The following is a 10,756-nucleotide window of genomic DNA, read 5'->3' on the forward strand; positions in this document are numbered from 1 at the left end:
TAAATGAACCAACACAACAGAGGCAGCATGATCTACGTGTAGAAAAAAGAGCAGTTAAAACAAGCAACAGGCTGTTTTCCTGCAGCCTTCATAGAAAAGTCACTTCTAAGTTTAATCAGAATCAAGGCTGGCAATGTAAACAATGCTGCTGGAAGCAGGAGTGCTAACCAAATAACAAAGCTGCAGCAGTTCAAGCTGGTTCATGGTCTGCATTATCATCTTTCAGCCAGAACAGCTCTGGCTAACAAAAAAAAGTTCCTTTATGAAGTGTTCTTTATCCATACAAAGCCCCAAAGTTTTACACTGTCAGCAATTCAACTGGTGCTCCCAAACAGTTTCTAGAGGGTTTTTTTTTTCCATCTTGGGGGGGGGGGAAAAGCTGGAAGCCTCATACAACTCCTTAGTCACAGAAATACCACGAGTGATTTGCTTTACAGGGAGATGCTGAGACAGCGTACGATGTGAATACACACCTTCAGTTTCAACTGTCACAAATCAGAAGGGAGGCCAGGCCTCAGCCTTATGCTGGCAGCTGAATTAACAATGCAGATCAAATCACTTGATACTCTGCATGTTATCAGGGCTTTCATTATGTGAAAACAGCTGCTGATTCTATTGGATAGGAAAGATAACATCAGTGATCTGAAATACTGGACCAGAAAAGAAAGTCAAACAAAAGACAAAAACTGTCTGTTCATAATCACCAAGAACATGCCACACAGCTCACAAATTAATTAAAAAAATGATATACATGTGGATAGATAGATTGGTATAGATATATACAAAGACATTCTTGGGCATGTCAGACTAGAAAGAAAGCACAAATCTTAGGATCACCAAATACTCACTCTAAGACTGACGTATCAGGAAATCTAGTACTACTTAGTCTGTCTACAGACTAACAGCTGGGCATGATCACCATTTGGTGCACCACTGAGCGAGTCAGCAAGCAAACAGTTAAAGAAAGTTGAAGCCTGTGTGCATCTGTGCAATACGCAAGCCATCAGCAAGGTCCAGAGATAGGCGCAGCTAAAGTTTCACATGTTCAGATCTCCTCCCACCAAGGGGACGGAGACATCTCTCTTCAGGCCTGAGCATGCAGATCGATGTGACAAGCCATTGTAAGACTGGGTGCTGATGACCATGCCAAGTAGAGGGTGTTTGCTTAACAAGTGTACTGACCATGTACAGACAAAGGGGAAAGAGTTGAAATCACAGCAGGACCAGCTAGGCTAGGTTTAGCCTTGCTGAACAACACAGGGTATTTCTGAGGCCAGATTAGATCCAAAGAATAAGCAGCATTTTCCTCCTTGCAAGTAAATTCAAACCAATTCTGCCCGCAGGGGGATGACAGTCCCATCATTTCCCACCCTTCCTCCCTGCCACTTCCTTCTGGCAGCTGTTAATCTGTAGAGGATGCACTCAGAGGCAGCTAACCATACACAGCACCAACAGCTTCTGTCCCTGTATGAATGACAAGCTCAATATTAAGTTATCTGCTTCAATTGCTGATAGCACAATTATACTGATTTAGCACAGGAGCTGGAGCAAGAAAGCATTGAGGAAGCAAGCAAGCAACAGTATCCCTATAGATCTTCTTTGACTTAAAGAAATGAAACTCAGTAGTCAACTTCAGGAACAAAACAAATCTTGCACGAGTTGACTCTTTTGATGTAAAGCAGACCTGACTATGTAACCTTTAGCAGCTTTTTTTCCTAGAAGTAATTTGTTCAGAAGCACAAGACTGCTCACACTCACATGTTTTTAGGTTTGTAAGATAATCTGATTTTGGTAGAGCTAATTCTTAAGAATAGGGACAGCTGACAAACTATTAGAGTCTCAAGTTCACACATTCTCATTCCCCAGCTAGAGAAAGCCTGGGAAGTTCAAAGGCAAGTGCTTCAGCCTCTAAAGGCAGGTAGCAGTGCACTGTTTAACAGTACCAACAAAGCCCACCGAATCCTCTCCTGGCTGTAATGTGTCTGCCTCACAAGGCACAGAAACTGAACTAGAAAGAGGAATGAAAAGCCCATACCTAAAACAAACAAACAAAAACCCCCTCCTTCTGTATCACCATCATGAAATTGGCCAAAGCTATGGCAACTGAAAAGAGTTCTTAGGAGAAGAAACATCCCAAGTGTGGATCCAGGCTCATTAGCTCCATTAACAAAATCCAATGAGTTTACTATTGCACAACATTCCTCCCACTCTGCTCCTAAAAACATTTCACTTTTAATACTCCAACACTGTAGTGGTGACATCAAGCTTCTTACATGCAGGAGGTAACTACACACAAGTATACACAGACATCATACCATGGATACGATACCACATAAATAGGGCAACACATTGTATCACATAGCAGGAGGAGGCTGATCACACACAATATGGTTTTATTTGCTTCTATTTGCAGAGATTTTAGGAACATTACACATTTTTTACTCAAAGACTCAACGGACAGAGTAGTTTGGTTTGCTAACCTCATTTCTGGTAAGAAGGTTTTCTTGTAAGCATCTTCAATGCTCTGGAGGTACAAAGCAGAAGCTTTTTTCTCATAAGGCTAAAAACAAACAGAAAACAGAATAATAACATTGTAAAGTGTACTTTCTTTTCCCCATCAGCACAGAAGTCTAAGAGGAATTCGGTCCTATACCATCTACCCAGAGTTCACTCTTGTTTCAGCAGCTATTCAGTGAATCATATTTGAGTTTCAAGTGTTGAGACATTTAGAGTTTCTTAAACATCAAAAGCATCCCAAGGAATAAGCCACAGAGTGCAGTAATCACTGCTTTACACCCGCTATACCCATGGTTTTAATCATTAGACATGACATCTTCTGATCTGATAGTGAATCTAGTAAATAAAGGAAAAGATGGGCTCAACAGAATGATGTCAAAGCAAAACAAAAAGCCTTCTTACAATTTATTTCAGTTTATGGGAATTCTCAGTCTCAAAACTTATTTTTTTTCAATCTTTGGAAAGTTATCTACTTGCATAATCAAGGAAGTTATGTGTTATCATCTAAAAGAGAGAAAAGGATGGTCCAAGTCTGCCTCTCCAGCAAGAGGGCCAATGTTAATCCATTTCTCTAGTTTCAGACAGGTGCATAGGCAACCATTTTCCTCTCTATCTTCTTTTGGGATTTAAAGGATATCCCACCAGCTGCTGGACAGTTCACCACAAACCTCATCTCCTACACATCTTACCTTAATGCCAGGTTTGCAAAACAACTGGAATTTCCTTCATTTAGCATGTCTTCCTGAAATTCAATCCTAAAATCAAGGATTTCCTGCCACTACTCAAATAACGCATATCCAAGACGCCCACAACAGTAGAAGGATCTTCTTTTTCCAGTGCTACGCAATAACTTTCCTCAATACCAATCACAGACACTCCATCCACCAGGAACCCAAAGTTCCATCTCCAAACAAGCCCTATAATGCCCAGCAGTGCCTAGGGAAGTTCTCTTACGCCAGCAATTCCTGCCAGAACGTCTCAAAAGTGCCACTGACCTTTTTGCTCATAGGGCAAAGAATGTGTGGGTTCCCACAATACATTAAGTTTCTATGTCTGTAACTGAAGCTGCCAAAACAAAGAAATCTATAGTTCTCCCACACAAGAGTGCCTTGTTCATTAAAGAGTGGAGGCGCTGTTTAGTCAGCATCCAAACTGCTGGAGGGCAGGAAAGAAGCCACTTGATCAGCAGGCAAAGTTATTCAGGCCACACAGATCACAAAGCAGCAAGGGCAGCCTTCCACTTTACAGCTCTGAAGTCACTTCCCCTTGGCAATGATCAGCATCCCTCTGAAATGGGCAGGAAAAAAAACACTACTGACATAAACCCAGCATACCAACACACACACATTTGCTTCAACAAGCAGACATCACTGAGCTTTTAAGGGACCTGAGAATGTTTTGTGTAATAAGTCAAAGCTTTCTTTTCATGTATCAGGCTTTCCACTGTTAAATACTTCACCCAAATACAATTTCCTATAGCCTTTGAATAAGGTATAAGGTAAACATCATTTAACCCCCATAACGGATCTGAGAACAGTTACAAGCATATGTCCAAAAACCACAGGAGGTCTAAGAAAAAATCCAAACCAAACATCATATTTAATCATCATGCAAAAACCTCCTACCATTTTTTCTGATAAAAGAGAATTTCACTAACTCAGTAACGTAACAGGCTGATGAGCGAGAGGTAAATTTTAAGAGGTAATGCTATAGAACTGAAGTTACTTTTATTTTCATCAGTAATATCCATCAGATGACATAAATTTAAAAGGCAGCTTGAAGACAGGAGTTACAGCTGTCAAAGATCAACAGTACATAGAAATCACCTACCATAGCATCAGATCACAAAGAAGTTGCATGAGTGACAAGAATCAACTCTACTGCTTCATAGCTCTCCATAAGATTGGCCAGAAAGCTCAATGGTTTTTCTGTCTCATGAAAGATCTATAAAAGCTAGCTTAGTTGTGTTAATATCAAAGCACCAAGTGTTCACAACCATCCTCTTGCAGGTCACCCCTACTTGAACTGACATGCAATTAATGTCAATACAGGTATCAAAAAGCAGTCATCTGGGGAAGCTGGAGAAGGGGCACTCAGAGCAAGGAGTACATCACCTGAATGCAACTCCCAGAACTGCAGCTAGGAAGGCTTTTAAGAGCCAGAATTACCTTTCCTTTCTCTTGAAGCCTCTTCTGCACATCTGGGACAGGTACGTCTACATAAATGACCAAGTGAGGGGGCAGGAATTCACAAATGCTGATCTCTTTGATCTCCTTGTAGTGATCAACACCTGCATTAAAAAACAACAACAACAACAAACCATGAAAGCTAAAGCCAGCGGAACTTAATCCAAATGAGGAACAAGTGCACAGGAACAGCATGAGAACTGTAACCCATCTTTTCTTGAGTGTTTTTCTTGTGTGTGCTAAACACATTCTATTTCCAAATAAATCACATCCCCTATTACTTCCTTTACATGGTAGATATACCAAGCTCAAGGGTAGGCTTTTCCACAAAGAGGATTCAGGACAAACAGCTCTTCTACCAGATCAACATCTTAAAGCATTCTTTGTTGTAAATAATTTGGTGAATAGGAACCTATAGAGGCTCAGGGGAAGCATTTATTCAATTTTTAGGTGACATTAATAGCACAGGTTCCATTTAACCCAGCTGAAGTGTGAGCTTCTCTCAACAGAGCTCACTGGCTCAGCTAAAAGCAGCCTGGCATTCCAACACAAAGAGTCTGAAAAATTTAAAGCCTACCATTCCCATCATCACAGCAGAAAGCTGTCAATAACATCAAGGATTTTGGTGCAACTGGTTATTTGTTGACTAGATTTCATGTTAAATTGTAGATTGCTGGGCTTTGCTTGCAAGTTAATAAGACAAAGTTCATTATAACCAGCCCTCAAACTCACTCAGCAAAAAGCTGCAATGTTTTACAGCATGTGTTTAAAAAACAAAATAAAACACATCCTATATCTAATCCAAAATGGACAAGAAACACAAAGCAGACAGGGAAACAGGGAAATGAGTACCTTTACCTCAGGAGCAACCAAAATGCCAGACTTGGTATGAAATGGACGAAATAAGAGTTTCAGTTACATTTTGCTTAGGTTTCAGATGAAGAGTCAGCTTTATTACTATTATCTACACTTCAGACTTGTGTGTATTTGCCCAACATCAGCATCCATAACTGAGCCACAGAATTGATGTTGTTGGAAGGAATATCTGCAGATCCACTGGTTCATTCATTCTACTCAGAACAGAGCCAATGGGAGCAGGTGGCTCAGGACTGTGTCATTTGATTCTGAGCATCTCCAAGCATGGAGCTGCCATATCCTTCCTCCACATTCTGCTCCAGATTTGACTACCTTCACAATAGAAATGGTTTCTACAGATGTTTAACTTGAACTTCTTGTATATCCATTTGTGCTGTTTGCCTTTTGTTCCCTCACTAAATACCACTGAGAAAAGACTGGTTCCATACTCCTCCCCCATCATTTACACTCATCTCCTCAAAGCCTTCTCCAGGCAAAAATGAAAATACTCCAGCTCTCAGCCTTTCCTTATATCAGACACTCTGGCCTCTTGATGACCAACCTCCATAGCCTTATTCTGGACTCAGTCAAGCAAGTCCATGTCTGTCTTCAAGTGGGAGCTTAGAACTGACCACGAAACTCCAGATGTGGTCATCACCCTATGAGCAGCTGACAACACTCTTTACGCAGCAGCCAGGATGCTGGTAGCCTTCTGTTCTCCAAAGGCACACTGCTTGATTTTGTTGGTGTCCACCAAAAGCTTCAGGTCCTCCTCCACAAAACTACATCCTAGACATTTGGCTCCAGTCAAGATAAACAATATCCAGCAGCCTTTTCTCATCCACCGAGCTAGCTTTCCACATGGAGCTATTAGGCGATGAAGCACAATTTCTCCTTCATGAAACTCTAACGACTATTTGCAATCACCTTTACATCCTTAGTATGTTTAAAAATGGCTCCCAGGAGGAACTGCTCCATTACCTTTCTACAGACCAAGCCAAGGCTGACTGGTCTGTATTCTTGGATCCTCCTCCTTACACTTCTTGCAGGCAAGAAAGGCATTTGCATTCTTCAAAATTCCAAAGGAAAATGGCAACCTAAATCAAGCAGGCCAAACCCCAATAATCCATGATTTACCTTCCATCTAATGCTGCAAGATCAAGGTCTGTCCTAAGGGCATCTTGCCTTCACACACTTGCTCACACACTTCACAAGGGAGGCCCAGCTAGCTGACAAGACACAAGTAAGCAATACACAGAGTATACAAGTAGAACCTAGGCCTAGAAGAAAGACTAGTAAACCTCACAGATTAGTCTTCAATGAAAGAAAGACCAAGGTGCCAAGTATGTCATGAACAAAGATAAATATTTAAAGCAGTCAGTCTTTCCAGCAGGCTTTTTTTTTTTTTAAGCTACCACACTCTGGCTGGGATTCTGACAAAATAACTTTTTCATGCAAGTAACTTACATCGTTTGTGGATATAGCCCTGTTTGAACATTGCATCCAAAAACACAAAGTCACTGTAGGCAGAGCGCTCCATCACCACACCTTGACCTGCAATTGAAAGTAGATTCCAGTCATATTGGGCTCAGAAAGACTCCTGGCAGCAGCACTCAAAATTACAGACAGTGCTGCTCTCACAGATAATTTTCTGAAAGCTTGCCTAAGAGCTTTTAAATAAAACAAAATAGCAAGAGTTTTCTGTTCACACAGACATAGATGTGCATGCTAAATATGCCTGTCTAATCCATATATACTCATACTGCACCTAGCACTACAGCAACTGAGGATTACTATATTTAAGCAGCACATTAACTTTTGTGTTTGAGATGCTTTCTTCACACTTTCTCATCTTTTTCTATTAAAGTGCAAGCAATGGGCAAATCAGCATTGACCGAAAAAAGCTTTTCATCCCAGAAGACACTCAGAAATTGTTATAATGACCATCACAAAGCAGTACTTAGTGAAAACAAAATGACTGAGCAAAAGACATCATCAGGAAATACCTGAGTTTTAAAAGCACTACAGAACTCCCACTTGTGTTGGTATGTTTAAGATGGTCGTTTTGATATGGATCAACCAATTAAAACTAATGAAACTGCTAAATAGTATGCATTTCCTTCATTAGAAATGATACAAGGAGCTGTCCTAACACAAAATATGCAAGGTATTTTTCTGAACAGGCTATACAACCACACTCACTAAAAAGGTCTTAATCTCAAAACACAGATTCTAGCAGAACACTTAAAAACACCTGAAGGACAGAATTTTCACTCAAGTTAACATAGAAATGGAATGCATTCAGTGTGAAATCCAACCTGTGGTGAGCAGATGCTCCAATGCATCAGAGTACTGTAAAACACGGTTACCAAACAGCCAAGCTTGCAGCCTGTAAGAGTGTCCATCAGGGCATTTTGGATCATTGTAAAATCTCTCTAGGTTACAGAAACCATTAAACCTCTCATCCAGCAGTGTTCCATCTCCTGCATTCTTGTCTTGATAGTGGATGTCTGCTTCTGGGAAATATTTCATTCCTGACAAAAAAAAAAAAAAAGGTAAACTCAAAACAGAACACCAATCAGAATAGTAAATTGTACATATTTACAAGAAGCATCTCCTATTCTCATTTATGTTTTGAAGGCCTAACCAAAACAATATCTGAAAACAACACGCAAAGCCCTCTGGTCTATCACCTCACAGAAAGTTGATGAAACCCAGTTATTAGGTTTTATTACTCCACCTCTATGATGCAAGTTGAGCATTTCTTTTAAGCAGAACTTGTATCATACCAGTTCTCCGTTTACCTGGATGCTTTAAGCACACCACAGAAAATACCACCCAAAATCCTCTTAAGGTGCTCAGTGACTTCATGACAGTAGGAAGCTGTAAATGAACATTACTGGAATCAACATGTCATTTACAATGACCTGACAATGTCCCTGTCACCTCGAGTCTCACCAACACTTTGCCTCTATCTGTATGCTATTAATATTAACTGTGACACTACCTAATAATTTGCTAGCCAAGAGTCGATGTTTTGGTTAACTTCTTTTATGCAGAAATCACAATGACACTGTTAAATTCCAGCAAATACTAAAATCATAGATTTGTAGAATCAACAAGGCTGGAAAAGTTCTCTGAGATCATCCAGGTCAACTGTCTATGTATTGCTAAGACTTCCACACTAAGCCACGTCCTTCAGTACAACATCTAAACATTTCTTGAACACCTCCAGGGACTGTGACCCAGACACCTCCCTGGGCAGTTTGTTCCAGCACCTGACCACTCTTTCAGAGAATAAACTGTTCCTAACATCTATTCTGAACCTCCCTCTACACAACTTGAGGCTGTCACCTCTGCCCTATCATTACTTACTCTAGAGAAGAGGCTGACCCCACTTCACCACAGCCTCCTTTCAGGGAGCTGTAGAGAGTGATAAGGCCTCCCCTGATCATGCTCTTCTCCAGACTGAACAACCCCAGTTCCCTCAGCTGCTCCCTGTAAGACTTCACTGACCTCTGGAAACAATCCAGGGCCCCAGTGTCTTCCTTGCAGTGAGGGACACAACACTGAACACAGAACTCAAGGTGCAGCCTCACCAGAGCTCACTACAGAGAACATTCACCTCCCACTCCTGCTGGCAACACTATTTCTGACACAAGCAAGGATGCCATTGGCCCCCTTGGCCACCTGGGCACACTGTTAACTCAGACAGCCTGCTGTTGACCAACACCCTCAGGTCCGTTCCTTCCACACAGTCTTCCAGCCACTCTGCCCCATATAGAGAATATAAAGCCATACCTAATTTATCAGCAATTTGCTGTGCCAGCTTGCCCTTCCCAGACGCCAAGTTGCCGTCCACTGTGAAGATCTTACTGTACTCGTTGAACTTTTTAGAGGCTCTCTCTCCCAGCATGTAAGCCAGCCAGCCATACTGCAAAGGGCGCTGGGAGCTGATGTGAACGCTGGCCTGAAAGACAACACAGCAACACGACTCAAAGCTGACAGCACTCTTAAGGCAAACTGGGTGTATTCTCCAGAGACACAGATCTCACACAGGGCTCTTCAGCATAGCAAAGCGCCTCTTTGTTTTCACTTGATAGCTCGGTGCATCCCACCCCCTGAAGGCCACACCGTGGTGCTGAAGGTCACCTCCCGCTCCCCTGTTTTATTCTATCCTCTCCCCCCCCACAAGGCCCTGCCGACCCCGGTCTCCCGCTCACCGCCGGCAGGACGGCGCTCCGCAGGCGACCACGGGCAGCAGAGGTGACGGTGTTGGCGGCGGCCGGGCCCAAGCGGGCCCGCCACAAGGACATGGCGGCGCCGACGGAGGTGGAGCGCTGCGGGCGCTGAGAGATGACGACACGGCGGGCGGGAGGTGAGGGCTGCGCGCTACGTCAGGGCCTGCGCGGCCTAGTGATGGTGATGGCACTGAAGCGAGTGTTGGTCTGCACTCCATCCATGTCAACTCTTCTTCCCACCACAGATCCCCACCCAGCATCTTACTGACTCCATGTGCCCATGTGGTGTCCCTGCCATGGCTCCCCGACACCTTGACATAGCCTGGTGGTGACCCAAAGTACTTCAGAAGAGACTTCTTTCCTTAGGGCTGAAGGAAGTTCTCAACCTAAGATCAACAGCTGTATATCTAATACAGCACAACAGCCAGCATCTCTCCTCTCACACATCATCCATTCTCAGCCTCATGTCTGTGGGACAGAGAGAATGGTACAAATCCACAAACATTCATTTCTTCCCATTGCTTCAACAGAGCCACACTGCTGAGTTTCACAGTTGGTGAAGTCCTGAACTCTTTAACAGGGTGTAAACAGAACAAGGGAAAGCGGTTTCAAACGAAAAATGGAGGAGATTTAGATGACAGGACTCTGAGCAACCTGATCTAGCTGTAGATTTCTCTGTTCATTGCACGAGTTGGACCAGATGACTTCAAGGTCCCTTACAACTCAGACGATTCTAGGACCTTGCTGGAGTGGCAGTACACAGACTTCCTAATTACTCTATAATCTGTGGCCCACACTGCCCTCCCCATCTTTGCTGCTGTGCTTTATTAGCTAAAGCTAATACCTGTTGCCTAGTTTTGAAAAGATTGCATAACAGAAAACAAAACAACACTCAGCACTTGGCAAAGGAATGAAAGACAGAAAGAAATTAGCTTCCAAAGGCTAATTCAGATAGGG

The 10,756-nt window shown here is 42.6% G+C and overlaps 1 protein-coding gene across 1 annotated transcript in view; it reads right to left on the reverse strand.

Moving 5' to 3' along the window:
• NDUFA10 (NADH:ubiquinone oxidoreductase subunit A10) overlaps positions 1 to 9,909 on the reverse strand; it is a 35,558-nt gene extending 25,649 nt beyond the window's left edge. The window contains exons 1-6 of the mRNA XM_015867812.2: positions 9,782 to 9,909; positions 9,360 to 9,528; positions 7,877 to 8,092; positions 7,026 to 7,112; positions 4,686 to 4,807; positions 2,481 to 2,560 (exon numbers count right to left, since the gene is read on the reverse strand). Coding sequence (XP_015723298.2) covers positions 2,481 to 2,560; positions 4,686 to 4,807; positions 7,026 to 7,112; positions 7,877 to 8,092; positions 9,360 to 9,528; positions 9,782 to 9,874 — 767 coding nt within the window. The 5' untranslated portion in view covers positions 9,875 to 9,909. The remainder of the gene's footprint in view (positions 1 to 2,480; positions 2,561 to 4,685; positions 4,808 to 7,025; positions 7,113 to 7,876; positions 8,093 to 9,359; positions 9,529 to 9,781) is intronic.
• Between the last annotated feature and the right edge of the window lie 847 nt (positions 9,910 to 10,756).

Source organism: Coturnix japonica, chromosome 7 (genome assembly GCF_054131305.1).
Source record: "Coturnix japonica strain WE chromosome 7, WE-NBRP24, whole genome shotgun sequence".
Classification (NCBI taxonomy): Eukaryota; Metazoa; Chordata; class Aves; order Galliformes; family Phasianidae; genus Coturnix; species Coturnix japonica.